Here is a 15,924-nt window from a genome sequence, read left to right on the forward strand (position 1 = left end):
ATTCAGACTAAAGCATTTAGAGACCTACGATTTACCACCAAACCCTGATATGAAATGTGGCAATCTCCTTTTATTGTTCTCCTCCATTTAGAGCAGTGATTCTTAAACTGGGGATAATTATCCAAGGGAGTAATTTGGAAATATCCTGGGGGGTGATGGAGCAATTTGTAATTGCTTGTTTGTGAGTTTAGGGCTGCTGCCACCAAGATACTTATGTAAAACAAGAGGGTTTTTTTTTAATGGGAGTAATGACATAATTCAGGAGCAGGAAAAGGAATAATAAGGTCGGTTTTAAGAACCATTAATTTAGAGGGACACACTGTGACATTTAATAAAAAGAGAGTTTCTGCGCTTTGAAATCAATGTACAAACTGAACACACTGCACACATCCTAGGTAAATATATATTAAGGGTATGAATATTTGATTTGGGAATTCAATTTGAAAATGCATCAGTTGAGTCTTTGAACCAAATTAGATCTTTTAATCAAATCAGCAAAGTTTATTTATATCAACTTGAATGCATCCAAATCAATTTACATGGCTTTTATACCCATGCAGAAATGTTTATTCTGTAGCACTTCGGAATTCAGAATCAAATGAACCTATTCTTAGATCTAGTTTTTGCTCTAGTCCCAGTTCCCTAGAAAACATTTTCTTTGATATATGTTGTTTTCTTTTGATTTTTTTAAAATTGTAAGTTGCTCAGAGTCACTGTGGAATCGGATGGCCCTGAAACTGAAATAATAAATGTATGTTGAGATAGAAATAGAGAATATAAATTTTGCAAAAGTCACAGTTAATTCTGGGAATTCTTATGACTTGAAATATAGTATATGAATGGGATTGGATTTTTCATTGCTAGTAATATTTTCTAGCTGGTTTGAGGTAGGTGCTCTTGATGTTCCTCACTAGAAACAGAACATCTTCCTATATAGCTGTGGGTGGGTGAACGCATATGTACGTACATGCACGCGCACGAATACCCGTTGCTCATGCGAGTGGGCCCATGAACACTCATGCGAGTGGGGCTGCGAATGCCCAGGATGCTTGCGGCAATGCTCACGTGAGTGGCGCCACGAACACCAGTGACAATGCTCATGCAAGTGGGGCCGCGAACACCCACAACCCCTGTGGTGAAGCTCATGTGAGTGGGGCCACAAACATCTGTGACACTCATGGCGATGCCCACACGAATTGGGCCACAATGCCCGCAATGCTCGCACGTGCACACTGCCCAACTATTCACGCAGCCCGATGGCCAATAGGCCATGGCCGCGGCCCACAGTTTGGGGACCCCTGCTATATAGTATGAATAAGTTTTAAACACTGAGCAAACTGCTTTGTGGTAGCCAGGAAATTGTCCTTGGGAGTATTGTGAATGGTCAGGTAGATGAGAAAAAAGAATGCTTAAATGTAAAGATGTTAAGCATCAGAGGCCAAAGGTGAGCATAGGAGTCTCTGCACACCAACATATCTTGATCCTATATTATATTAGCAATATGAAGCTAGAAGGAACTGGGAGCCAGCTTGTTCTATGCCAGGGGTCTCCAAACTTAGCAATTTTAAGACTTCTGGAATTAAGTTTCCAGAATTCCTCAGCCAGCCATGCTAGCTGGGGGATTCTGGAAGTTGAAGTCTACAAGTCTTAAAGTTTTATGCCAATGTTTCTTAAACTTTTAGGTCTCTCAGAATCCATTCCCACTTTTAAAAATTATAGAAGACTTCAAAAGAGCTTTGATTTGTTTATGTGGGTTATACTTATCAATATTTACCACATTAAAAATTAAAATTGATACATTTGTAGAATATTTATTGACTCATAATAGCAATATTAAACCTATTAGATAAAATATTTTTCATGAAGAACTGTATTTTAAGAGATTAAAAACTAATAATGAGAAGGGTGACATTTTTAAATGTTTGCAAATATTTTCAATATCTGGCCAAAAATTGGATTTCACAGACCCCTAACGGGGTATTGGGGGAACGCTTGGGTTCTCTGACCATACTTGTTCTATGCTTTAGCATCAATGATATATCCGGTTTTCAGTTTCTTCTTTTTTTTAATAATATTTTACCGATTTTCTGTTATTACATTTCATTAGTGCTTAATGAACAGTGTGTTGTCTGGATTGATTTGTTTTGCTTAATAATACAAGTTAAGTTCTTACTCTCTATCCTATTTTTCCAGCCATTGATAAAATAAGTTCCATGTTTGAAAATATTTTGTATCTTCTTTTTCTTTGATCCTCTTAGTAAGTCTGTCCATTTCAGCACAGTCCAGTATTTTCTTAATTATCTCTTCGTCTAATGGTGTTTCTTCATTTTTCCAGTGCTGAGCAAATACAATCCTCCCTGCTGTTAATACGTGTAATGTTAACTATACACTTTGTTTATTAATTTTTTCTGGAATTATACATAATAAAAAAAGTTCAGGTTTCGATTTTCAGTTTCTAATGCAGTATTTCTCAACAGTTTAAGATGGGGGACTTTAACCTCCAGAATTCCCCAGATAGTTTTGCTGTTTGGGGAATTCTGGGAGTTGAAGTCCACCCATCTCAAACTGCCACTCATCTTAAACTGCCAGTGTTGAGAAAAAACTGTTCTAATGCAAGAAGGATTGCATACCTAAGGAGGTAATAGGGCCTATCTAAATTTGGGTAGGCAATGTTTTTGGAATTCAAATTCTTTCAGCTCCAGCTAGTATAACTAGTGAGAAGGGATTGTGGGCCATTTTGTTCAAAACATCTGGATGCCATCAGGTTGCATATTCTTTATTTGGATCAAACAGCATCAATAGAGCCTATCTCTTCTACTGCAGCCTCTTTTTCTGACCTATTTATATGTTTTTAGGCCTAACTCAGATGTACTCCAAACCTTAGTAATATGTTTTGAGCAAGATTTTCCCCCTAGTCCATCAAAGAAAAAAAAAACATCCATTACTCTGAAATGTTGTTCTTCTACTGTTTTATAGCTGGAGGCCTTGCTACTCGTCTACAGCAAATGCATGTCCCACTGGTGGCCAATGACCTCTGTGAGCAAAACTACTACTTTAATCACCCTGGAGGGATTACACCTCGGATGCTCTGTGCTGGGTTTGCATCTTTGGAAGGCCACGATTCCTGCCAGGTATCAAGAGAGCAGACAAGAAAAAACTGCAGCATAGACGGGTAAACTAGGACAAGGAAAGTATGCTCAAGCTATCAAAAATGGATCATCTGCACCATATTTTATTAAATATTTTACAGTTATAGACCAAAGAGGATCTGTAGCTTATAGGCTGAATTTGGAACTCCTTCACACTTTTTCAGGAAGGGAAGAATAATAGATTGGGGGTTGGGTCATCTGTATTCTTTGTGGGGTATAACATGATTCCTTTTGGGCAGGTACTTTAGTGGTACCAACAGAAAAGAATACTCTTCTAGCTCAGGGTTCGACTGTGGTGTCTCTGAGCTTGGTGGTTTTTTTTCCCCAGATGTTTCATTACCAAACTAGGTAACATCATCAGTGCTAGAAGAGACTGGGGTTTGCTCTTGTTTTTATATACTAGTGGCTTATCCTATCAGTGTTGATGGGATTGTTCTTGGTGGTCCCTTGATTAAGCTGTTGTTTACTATCAGCTTGTTTATTTGTGTTGGTAGCTCCTTGACTGGGGTATTGTTTACTTGTTCTATTGTTAACCTTTTGTTAATCTTTGTGCATATGGATGTTGATTATTCATGAGGAGGTGCCTTGGGTTTTTTGTTTCCTTTTGGACTTTTTGATTGTCTCTTTTGAGTGGCATGTAGATCACGGAACCACCAAGAACAACACTGACAGGTCAAGCCACTAGTATATAAAAATAAGAGCAAATCCCACTCCATTCTAGCAATGATGATGTTACCTACTTTGGTAATGAAACATCTGCAAGAAAACCATCAAGCTCAGAGAGCATCAAGGACTCTACAGCTGCTGAAAACCATAACTCTTATTACACAGATCACACAGCCATTCTGTTTACTGCCCTTGCTGCAACTCAGCTTATGAAATTCCATGCCTGCATGGAAAAGTTATGGATTTAGACATGTACATTAGAAATATTACTGTAAATACAAAGCTATGTGTTCTTTGTTTACATTTTGCAAACGGTGTGACATTGTGTGCATGTTTTTTCAGGGGGATTCAGGTCTGCTGGTTTGCCAAAATGAAAACAAGCCATTTATACTCCATGGAATTGCTAGCTGGGGCGTGGGTTGTGCCCAGCCCAAGAGACCAGGTGTTTATGCAAGAGTGAGCACCTTTTTTGACTGGATTGTATCTGTCATGAAAGGTAAGCATAGTCCTATCTCTTGCCCGTGGTCTCTCTTTGGTTCTAAATGCTAAGCAATACTGCCTTCTGATATTTGAGTGGCATCGTCTGCTTGGAGTTCCCAAACTATGAGGTGGTTTGAAGATTTTTATGCCCTTATTAAAAATAGAGTTTCATTGTGTTGTTTTCATTGTTCATTTATTTTCATTTTGATCTTTGGATTGTTAGGGGAGGTGGATACAAAAAGTTTAGGAACTTCTGGATTTGAGCAAAGCAAGCAGCATGTGAATGCATTTTCCAATTCCTTGGAATGTCAGAATTTTTTTGTCAGTGCTCAAGTTACTACAAGTTTGCTGTAAAATTGGCACAGTAATTAGCACAAATGTGTGAAAAATATAATTTGGGGAAAGTAGCTTTGATCGTTTGCATTTCAGTATTTTAGCATATTCTTACCCCTTTCAGCTAAAAGGGCTAGCAGAACAATTGGTGTAAATCATAATCAATACAGGCATTCCTAAGAGGCTCGTAATATAAAAAACATGAAATCAAAAGAAAGGATGAGATAAACAGGGAAACAAGCCAAGTCAGACCCTGCTTTTTAAAAATTATTTAACTTTGTATAGTATGTTTGCACCTCATTGGGGTTAGCGCAGCTAATTTTATTTCATAGAAGTTGTGGGTGCTCCATCGCTGTAGGTTTTCAAGAAAAGATCGGACAGCCATTTGTATGGGATACAATAAAATATTCCTCCTTGAGCAGGGGGGTTGGACTAGAAGACCTCCAAGGTCCATTCCTGCCCTATGGTTCTATGATTACATTTTTTTCAGTACCTCTTATTGCTCTTTCTCTCTCTCTCTCTCCTTCCCTCCCTCCTTCCTCACAATAGAGAAGGGACCAGCGGAGATGCCATTCAGTAACTCTGGTCTTGAAACGTCAGTACGGTCATTGGAGTCACCCATGAACCTTCTGCAAGCTGTTGATGGACAAGGTACATAGCGTCAACAAGCCTAATATCCTAAAAAGGTTGCTATTCCAATTCCTAGAAAGCTGTGCTAACTATTCTGTTAATTACCATACTAATATATTTGGAAGGTGTCACACAGGCAAAGGTTGTCAAGTGGTTATGGACATTTTCTGATCGCCACATATAACACTTGAAGAGCTCACTACTCAAAGAGCTGCTTTGATGGCCAATTGTTTTCTGGGTGAAATTCAGAATGATGTTTGTCACCTTTAAATCCCTTCCTGGCTCAGGACTTGGTATCTGCAGATAACCTTCTCCCAAAGGTGCTTTTTCACGAGGCAACTGGACTTTCTTGTTTTTCTTTGAAGATGTTTCGCTTCTCATCCAAGAAGTTTCTTCAGCTCTGACTGGATGGTGGGGAATGGAAGGATTTATACTCCTTGCAGAAAGCTGGCTATTTGCATTATTTTAAAATTCATCAACTGGTGGAGAATTTTTTAAGGTTATGTGACGAATCATGATAGAATTTAGCCACTATCACCTTCTGAAATTTGTAAAGCCATATTTGGGTTTGCCTTTGGCAAAGGTGGATAACTTATAGGCTCCATATGCTGCACAGTCCTTGTTCCAGTGGTGGGATTCAAATATGTGAGCAACCAGTTTTCTGTGTGGATGCCGCTTCTGGAAGTCCATTCTGGGCCTGGGCAACAAAAAATTAACTACCGGTTCTGCCGAACTGGTGCGAACTGGCTGGATCCCACCACTGCCTTGTTCTATCAGCCTTTGAAAATTCAGTGGCAAAATTACATTTTTCAGTGGTGCTGTTTTTCTGTTTAAATAGAATATCTACCCCAATGATCTCCCACTGATCAAGTTGCTTCATCATTGCCTCATTCCTAAAGCATTTCAAAGTTTCATTTGAAAACTTTTCTTTTAAATGCAATTATAGGCTGTGAAAAGGCTGCCTGCCATTGACATCTAGGCTGGTACACTTTACATGTTCAATATGACAGGTCATTTATATGCAGTATGTAAATGACCTGAAAAAACTATTATCTTTGCCTAGGTATATTTTTTGTATATGTGTTTAAAATAATTACCCTATAAATATGCTTTTAGTACCATTTAAATTATGAAATGATTTTATTTTAACAGTTCTCTTGGAGTCATTTACAAATTGGAGGGAAAAAATATGGTAGGTGCTGCAGGGCCCTTGACAAAAGAGCCACCTATAGCATTTGCTGCTTCCTTTCTTCCCATTATAGAATCTAAGATAGGAAGTATCATTAAAGAATCCAGTGACTTGAGCCAGCAATTGTCCTCTTGTAGAGATGTGATCCTTATAGCCCAGGAAGGAATAATCCAGACTCCGTGTTTTCCTAATGGCTGTTCCAATGCCACCAGGTAAGGTTGAAATAAGATTCTGTTGGGGGTCCATTTTGAATATGGCATGCTTTTCCAAGTGGATATTCCCCAACTGGGCTGTTTTGTGTTCATCTTCACAATCTCTTTTCCACACAAATAAATGACTCGTGATAATCACATTATTATTAATTAGGCTTAGCCTTGTCCAGCTCTTTAACGGGTTAAGAAATACTTTGTTTTTTCTCTTTGCTTTATATTTCATGACTATATAATGTAATTTTTTTTTGTTGCAACAGAATATCTGAGTTGGATGGGAGCTTGTAGGTCTTCTAGTCCAATCTTCTGCTGAAGCAGGGGACCCTATACCATTCCAGACAAATGGCTGTCCAATCTCTTCTTAAAAACCTCCAGTGATGGAGCACCCAAAATGTCTGGAGGTGTCTCTGAATCATTTATACTACCTAGATCTTGCCAGACTTGGCTTAATAAAGCAACTTGGAATGATTTATCCCTCTTCATGGTTTGATGGTTAATTCACGTGTCAAGGTTAAACAGCAGTTCCTTGTTCAGATAATAATGAAAAGCTTGTTTTCTAACTGAGTGATTCTGGCATTGAAGTACAACATCTGGAAGTCCCATATTGGAGAAGATAGATAAATATCTACCTTCTTCAATATGGGACTTCCAGATATTGTACTTCAATGCCAGAATCACCCAGTAAGAAAGCAAATGCTTGACTTCTGGTTTTGCACCACAGTGGGAGAGCGAGGGATTGTGGAGCTCCGCATCTCACAGCTGGTTTCACCTTGCCAGGGGACCCTAAATTGATCTAAAGTTGCCTCGGAGAGGTGACAAAGAAGGAGCCCTCCCCCATAGATCAATACTCCAAGACAAGGCAAATATTTTCCAGGAGGAAATGTATGCAATTCTGTGACAGATTCAAATGACAATGGTTTCAAATCATAATGAAATTAAAAACAACTTTGATGACATAAATGAGCATATCTTTAAACTAAACTTACAATTAAAAACCTTTCAGAAAATGACAACAAAAAATGAACAAACAAATCAGAAAACAGAACACAAACCAGAGGATAGTGACCCAAAGAGGGAAGCTACAGATGAAGAGAACTCAGCTTAATACAAACAAAAGAAAACTTGCAAGATTTTGCCACAACAATGGAAATGGAAAAGATACCTTATTTTTCAGGACTTCAAAACAAACTTGAAGATAGGAAAGAAGATCTAACAAAATGGATTATAGAGCAGCCAGGAGAATCATTAGAGTTTGGGAGACAAAAAATGCACACTCTACTTAACTTGTCTTTCCTATTCCCAACAATATTTACAAAAATACAGGAAGAATCCCCTGGCAAGTTGAACACACTGACTTGGAAAGCTACTTGGCAAAAGAAGAAGGCTAGAGTTAGACCCAAGAGATTTGATTCGACTTACCAGATGGAGTACTATATGATCAAACACTTGTTTGAATATGGTTAAAAGAATAGATAAATTATGGATATAAAGGGGTCCTACAGTAAGAGGGATAAGATATACAAATAGTATCGTACTTTTTATAATATATGAAATGTAAAAATATTAGGATGGTGTACATGAATGAAGTTTGGATATTTAAAGGTAATTAACTTTGAGAAAATTATGACTGATAAGAATGGTTTGAATACAGAGGGGAAATTAAGCTTAAACAGGACATATAGTGATTTAATAAGATGACTTTTATAAATACAGTTGAAACATAAGCTGATCAGAAAAGATGTTATATGCTGATGTTACTGTTATTTGTACAAACACAAGAAAAATGTTTATATCCAACTTTGTATGAATCGAAAATATTAAGAACTATATTTGTTTAATGTTGACGAAAGGAGAATACTACTGGAAGAAGAGAAGATCAAAGAAATATATCATTAATTAATATATTGACTATGAAACTATAGACATTAATTATTATTGATTGTTTTTCAAATACATGAACCCAGACAACACGCTGTTTACTAAGCACTAAAGATTGTTATTTTAAAAAATCAATAAAATATATTTTTTAAAAAAGAAAGCAAATGCTAGAAGTTCTGGGTGTGGAAACCACCCAATTTTTAGGAATTTGAGTGGGAGGTTGGTTTATTAGGATGATGCAAAGGGATGCCACTTTGCAGCACTCCCTTCAAGCAACTCTCGATGCAATGCAATGTTGAATTGGCAGCTTTATTACATAGAAGAGAAAGAAAAGACAGGAAAATGGTCCAGTATTTAAGTCTGAAACTTTCCTATTATTGATTTATTGATCTAGTTGCTATTGGAGGATTGTTGCCCCATTAAATGCCATCATTCGATTGGATTTCATGGACTTTGTGCTTGAGAATTCCCTCCCCAGCTGTCATGGTGGACTTATACTTTATGAAGGATTTGGACCTACAAGAGAGATGCTTGGTGAGAGATGTAACATTACAGTGGATTGTTATAAGGATGTGTGATATCCTTCCTGACCACTCCTGTTGCTTTTCATGCAAAAACTATTCAAGGTTGATACATCTGAGATGACAATATCCTAAGGATCTAAAATGAAGATGAAGTTTGGATTGTTGCCACTCTTAGGGAAACTACTTTTACACAGGTAATCCTCGACTTACAACAGTTCATTTAGTGACTGTTCGAAGTTACAACAGCACTGAAAAAAGTGACTGAGGAAACTTTTTCACACTTACGACTGTTGCAGCATCCCAACAGTCACAGGGTCAAAATTCAGATGCTTGGCCACTGACTCACATTTATGACGGTTGCAGTATCCTGAGGTCATGTGATCAGCTTTTGCAACCTTCTGACAATCAAAGTCAATGGGGAAGCTAGGTTCACGTAACAGCTGTATCACTAACTTAACAACTGCAGTGATTCACTTAACAACTGTGGAGAGAAAGATTGTAAAATGGGGTAAAATTCACTTAACTGTCTCACGTAGCAACAGAAATTTTGGGCTCATTTGTGGTTGTAAGTCGAGGACTACCTGTACTGTATACTTTATACTCTACTTTGTGCTTTATACTTAGAGCATATGTGTACTCATCTAAGTATTGTCTGCACCAGAGGCAAAGGATTTCCAGTGGCTTACAGTTGTACCTATCGTTTTCTATCGCTACAATGGGTGAAGACTACTTTTTTAAAAAAGTAGGAAGGTTTTCTTGGGGGGGGGGAAGTAGTTTATTGTGTTTATTGTGCCCATTCTAATTAGTGCTAAATTTATCACTAATTCTTGGTAGTGAAGACAAGTGGGAATCTGGAACCACCCAAAAAAAAAAAAGTTCACATAGCCTGTGTATCATGAGTGGCAGCTGGCTTCCTTCCCTCTTAGCCATATTCAAGAATCTTTGATGACTGAATCCACCTTTTTATGCACAAAGCATATACTTTGCTACATAACTACTGTGGCTTCTGTTGTTCAGTGACCCATTTACCCTTCTGTCTGCATAAAAAAAGGAAACATGCGTTCAGATGTTCCGGTCATCATTCAGGTAAACTATGATCTGTGTGTCCAGTGTCTTGTCCCATTTGTTTCATGACCTATTGGGCTTCACACAACTTTGGTTCATGCACCAGTTGCAGACCTGCAGGGAACAGGTGAAAGATGTCTTGGAAATAGTGAGCCATCCTCTCACCATTATTATTCTGAATTATTCCAATATGCTTCATATGGCATTGCCATTGAAGACTGATCAGTTCTAGTACTGGTGCTAAATGCAGCAGTCCACATGTTAGCAGGTGAGAACTACTGCACATGTAAAATATATACTGTAGATCAGGGTTCTTCAAACTCGGCCCTTTTATGACTCATGGACTTCAACTCCCAGAATTCCTCAGCCAGGCACACTGGCTGAGGAATTTTGGGAATTGAAGTCCACAAGTCATAAAAGGGCCATGTTTAAAGACCCCTGCTGTAGATGCTGCATTGGCTTCCAATACGTTTCAGGATAGACTTTATGAAGTTGGCTTTAACTTTAAAAGTTCTACCTAGACTGGCTCTTTGGGGCTGCCCATTTCATGTGGAACTGGCCTATCCAATGTCTTCCTTTAAGTCAGGGTGCTTCTGTTCCTATATATTGAAGTGAGGAGAGTGGAGTCCAGAGGCAATATTTCTGCATGAGACTTCCCTTTACAAGTAGTCCTTGACTTACGACCACAACTGAGCCCAAAAATGGAATGCTAAGTGAGACATTTGTTAAGTAAGTTTTGCTCCATTTTACGACCTTTCTTGCCACAGTTATTAAGTTAGTAACACGGTTGTTAAGTGAATCTGGCTTTCCCATTGACTTTGCTTGTCAAACAGTCACAAAAGGCAATACATGACCCCGGGACACTGCAATGGTCATAAACAGGAACCAGTTGCCAAGTGTCTGAATTTTGATCATGTGATCATGGGGATGCTGCAGTGGTCATAAGTGTGAAAAATGGTCATAAGTCACTTTTTGCAGTTCCGTTGTAACTTCAAAAGGTCAGTAAATGAATAGTTGTAAGTCAAGGACTATGTAGATATGTCTAGTGGGCATTGTCCTTGAAATCAGGGGTCTTCAAACTGGGCAACTTTAAGACTTGTGGACTTCAACTCCCAGAATTCCTCAGCCAGCCAGGGCTGGCTGAGGAATTCTGGGAGCTGAAGTCCACAAGTCTTAAAGTTGCCCAGTTTGAAGACCCCTGCTTTAAATCATTCCATAAGGCAGAAAATACAGACCTGTTCCATAAGGTATTTGCAGACGAATTTAATGGTGATTAATGAATGATGCTCTTTGTGGTAAACATTTTCTTTCTTCTTTTTTATGCAATGTTTGAATATGTTCAACTGTTCTACTATTTTTATAATTTTTATTGAGAATTGGATGCTTATATTGTGGTAGTTCTTGCAAATGTTAGATCATCTTTGGTTGTAACGATGTATAAACATGAAAAATATTGCTTGTGGCTTTTGAAAGTTCCCTTGCTTTCTCAGAGGGCTTGCTAGAGATCATGAAAAGCAGGTCTTTGAGAAGGAATAAATAAAAAGTGGAAATTAATGAAACTGAAGAGGCAGAATGATCAAATTTCTTTTTTTTTATGTATGTCTGAAAGGTAACTTCTGTAGCGAAACTCCACATTATCCAATAAAGTCACGCACCTCCACGATGATGCTGAACTTCACTTCTGGCACCGATACAAATATGAAAGGTTTCGCTCTGGCCTACAAAATCCAAGAAATAGAGTTGGGTAAGTAGAAGGCTTTGCCAGACTTTGGAGAAAAAGCATGTGCAAACTAAACTAAAATAAAATAAAAGAGAATTGGCCCAAAATTGAAGATGCATATTTTCTTCTTGATGGGAAATGGAATTCAAATTGAATGGCCTGCTGTATTTATCTAGTGACCTATTTGTAGTTAGATCACCTCAGATGGGGACTGCAGCCAAGAAATTAAAAGACGCTTGCTCCTGGGGAGGAAAGCTATGGCAAATCTAGACAGCATACTAAAAAGCAGAGACATCACCCTGCCAACAAAAGTGCGTATAGTCAAGGCCATGGTTTTCCCAGTTGCAATTTATGGATGTGAAAGTTGGACCATAAGAAAGGCTGAGCGACAAAGAATTGAGGCCTTTGAACTATGGTGCTGGAGAAGACTCCTGCGAGTCCCTTGGACTGCAAGGCGTTCAAACCGGTCAGTCCTAGAGGAGATCAACCCCGACTGCTCTTTAGAAGGCCAGATCCTGAAGTTGAAACTCAAGTATTTTGGCCACCTAATGAGAAGGAAGGACTCACTGGAGAAGGGCCTAATGCTGGGAAAGATTGAGGGCAACAGAAGAACGGGACGACAGAGAATGAGGTACCGGTAGCTGGATGGAGTCACTGAAGCAGTAGGCGTGAACTTAAATGGACTCCAGAAGATGATAGAGGACAGGAAGACCTGGAGGAACCTTGTCCATGGGGTCGTGATGGGTCGGACACGACTTCGCAATTAACAACAACAACAACAACAATATACACCCAGAACCAAAGAGGAGGCTGTCCAGAAATTTCTGCATGACTTATTGCTCTGGTCACTGGTCTTGGAGGGCGTGTTTCACTGGGTATGATGAGAACAGGTTTTCGATTGTAGTTTCTACTGGCTTCCAATGATCAAGGAAAACTGGAGATGTCTAAAACATCTGGAGAAAACCAGTTTGAGGGATATCTAAAGGTAAAAATAAAGGTTTCCCCCTGTGCAGTCATGTATGATTGTAGGGGGCGGTGCTCATATCCATTTCTTAGCTGAGGGAGCCAGCGTTGTCCGAAGATGCTGGCCACATGACCACATGCCGAAAGCGCACAGAGTGCTGTTACCTTCCCACCAAAGTGGTACCTATTTATGCAGCAAGTAACAGGAACTCACCCCATCGCATGGTGCTTGGGTCTTGAATCTTGGCTGTCAGCTTTCCAGCTGACAAGCTCAGCGTCTTTAACTGCTGAGCCATTGTGTCCCCAAGTGATATCAACAGAGGCTACAAAACCATAGCAGAATAACCCATCTCACAGAAGGGCGTCCATTTATCTCTTCTATCTCTTCATGAACAACTGTTCTACTCTGGCTACTTTCCAACTAGAAAATATGCTTAGATTAGTGATGTATGAATAATAAAGAAGTGAGTTCCATTTATCACATAGTCAACTTTTCCACCCCAAAACTGGGATAATATTTCTCAGTTTTAATTCAGAACAGCTCTCTTCTTGCCCTAAAGAATAGACTCATCCAGTGAAGCTGAATGATGAAGTAGGACAGATTAAAGGAAGCATTTATCCACTTACCGCATGATTAGACTTAGAATTTGTTTTTGTTAGGTGCATGAGTATTTACTTAGTTGGTTTTAAAGCAGAATTAGATCAATTCATGGAAGATAAAACAGTTAAAAACCACTACTCATAAAGGTTTTTTTTCCTACTGCCTCCAGTGTCATAGATGAAATGTTTTTAATACTAGTTAGTTTAATACTCATGCCCCATAAACTTCTCAGAGGATGTTTGCTTCCTGTAGGAACAGGACACTTTCTGATTCCAGAAGATTATTCTCGTGTTATTATAGGCCAGTGGGAGATATTCTTCACCTAAGCTGATTTTTTTTCAAAGGTCTATTTAATATGTGATGCTGTATATGCATTATGTGTGTACATGTAGAATCCTTAGTTCAGAGTAATGATGGACCCCTTCAAAGTTACTTACAGCCCAGTTTCAAAGTTTTGACATCTGTTTCCTCCTTGCAGTCACATGACCATATTTTGGGTATTCAACAACCACCCTGCATTTATGGCCCTTTGCAGCACCCTGTGGTCAGGTGACTGCAATTTATGATGGTTTTGCTGGAACCCAGTGTTTACTTCGTGGCAAAAACTTGCCTGTAGTAAACAATGGGTTAGTTTAATGATCACGGCATTCACTTAATGACTGCTGTGAAAAATGTCACAAAACTGGGTCTGGTCATGTGGGGATCTGCTTTACAACCACCACAACTTACGGTCATAACTGCCAGGATCAATTACGGTTGTAACTTGAGGACTACCTGTATATGTGTGTGTGTGTGAGTTGTGTGTTAGTAGAGTACAGGAATGAGACAGTTCTCTAACCAGAGAACAAACATAATTTTTTTGTGTGGAAAGACTGGAAACCTTTTGTGGACTTTTTGCTGAAAGATGAAAAAAAATGAGGAATTGAAGATTGAGAGCCTTGAGGTTAAATGAGGGAGTGAAAAGATTTGCAAAATATTTAAGATGGAGAAGGGACAATAAGATTGTAATTATCTGTTGAAAAGAAGGTCAGAAATCATGTATCTTAACTTTAGTATTTTTTCTCTCTTCTTACACCTTGTTTTTTTTTATTTTTTTTATTTGTCTTTTATTATATGGAAATTATTAATAAGTATAAATAAATAATAAAAAAGGAATGAGACAGTTATAAATTTTACTATTTATACATAAATTTCTACTTGCTGAACCATCAACTACCTTTGTGTTAGCTCAGAAAAATAAAGATGTATCATGATATCCTTTTTTTTTCTTTTTCCAATAAGGTCCTGTACAAGATAGAGATATTCGAAAAGGTATGACAGCTGTGTTTCTGTATAAAAAGTGTACTGAAGTAGGAAGGAGTAGGTAGGAAATCAAACGCTCAACATGTAGATAATTTTCTAGGTAGCCTGAGCCAAAAGAAATAGTCACATATCAACATTTAATGCTAGCACAGTTTTGTGCTGTGTTGGAGGAAGACAGTGCCTGTGTGTACAAACATTTATTGATATCTTATTTATTGATCGATCCATTTTTTACATCTGCCAATCTATCCAGGAGGCTCTAGGTCTAGAAGTGAACAAAATAAAAAGAAAGAATTCCATTAACCCAACCAACCAAATAAAATTGTACTAAAGCCCAGTAAAATCACAAAATCCCTAATCACACCTACCCATGCTCGACTCCCCATGTCAGAGCATCTATTGTAACATCTTGATTAGGGGCACAGCCTTATGAAAGATCAATAAGACTGTTTGTTCTTCAGGAGTAGACTGTTTTCTAGGGCAGGTGGCCTAATAGAAACAGCATGATGCCTCGTGCTGCAACTGAAAAAGGCCCAGTTCAAGAATGCACTTTTAAATACTCTTTCTGCAATCTATTGAAAGTACAGTTCCCAGCATTCTAGAAGCTTCGAACTGTTGGGTGGAAACTTTGTGCATTGCAGTATAAACTCATCTGCCAGATGTCAAGTTAATGAGGGCTAGTCTGGATAACAGGGGCTGGTTTGCTTGTTTGTTTCTATTTTATAATGGGCAAAATAAAAATTCCAGAAATATAAGAAGCCTTGTTTCCCCTTTCTTTAAGGATGTCCAGTCTTGGATTTGATCCCAGTCGGGGTCGCAGAGATAGTTTCTCCAAATTATCCAGTCATCTATCCTAATTTGCTAAACTGCACTTGGACAATCTATTCTGCTTCAGGAAGCAAACTAAAAACTGTGATACGAGATGTTGTTATTGAGGATGCTAAAGATTGCATTTGGGACTCCCTGAGCTTTTATGATGGACCAGATCAACATTCACAATTGCTTGGTGCGTTGTCCTGTTTTTTTTAGTTCATAGCCCTAAATATTGTTGCCTTTCCTGACTGTGGACTGGAATTACCAAGCTGATGATTTAGCCCAGATGGTTGGCAAGTCTACAAATAGAGAAAAAATTGTATTTTTTGTTTGATTAGGCTTAGAAACGCATCAGAGAGTTTCAGAATGGAGCTGTAGACTATTAACTGCTGCCTTTCCCCT

The 15,924-nt window shown here is 38.5% G+C and overlaps 1 protein-coding gene across 1 annotated transcript in view; it reads left to right on the plus strand.

Moving 5' to 3' along the window:
• The window catches only part of OVCH1 (ovochymase 1), a gene marked incomplete at its 3' end in the record, with an annotated part of 37,467 nt that extends 21,752 nt beyond the window's left edge, over nucleotides 1-15,715 (plus strand). Inside the window, exons 18-24 of the mRNA XM_029285901.1 lie at nucleotides 2,977-3,131; nucleotides 4,158-4,311; nucleotides 6,521-6,659; nucleotides 8,929-9,068; nucleotides 11,733-11,867; nucleotides 14,689-14,718; nucleotides 15,491-15,715. Coding sequence (XP_029141734.1) covers nucleotides 2,977-3,131; nucleotides 4,158-4,311; nucleotides 6,521-6,659; nucleotides 8,929-9,068; nucleotides 11,733-11,867; nucleotides 14,689-14,718; nucleotides 15,491-15,715 — 978 coding nt within the window. The remainder of the gene's footprint in view (nucleotides 1-2,976; nucleotides 3,132-4,157; nucleotides 4,312-6,520; nucleotides 6,660-8,928; nucleotides 9,069-11,732; nucleotides 11,868-14,688; nucleotides 14,719-15,490) is intronic.
• Between the last annotated feature and the right edge of the window lie 209 nt (nucleotides 15,716-15,924).

Source organism: Protobothrops mucrosquamatus, unplaced genomic scaffold (assembly GCF_001527695.2).
Source record: "Protobothrops mucrosquamatus isolate PMUCROS unplaced genomic scaffold, P.Mucros_1.0 scaffold2444, whole genome shotgun sequence".
Lineage (NCBI taxonomy): Eukaryota > Metazoa > Chordata > Lepidosauria > Squamata > Viperidae > Protobothrops > Protobothrops mucrosquamatus.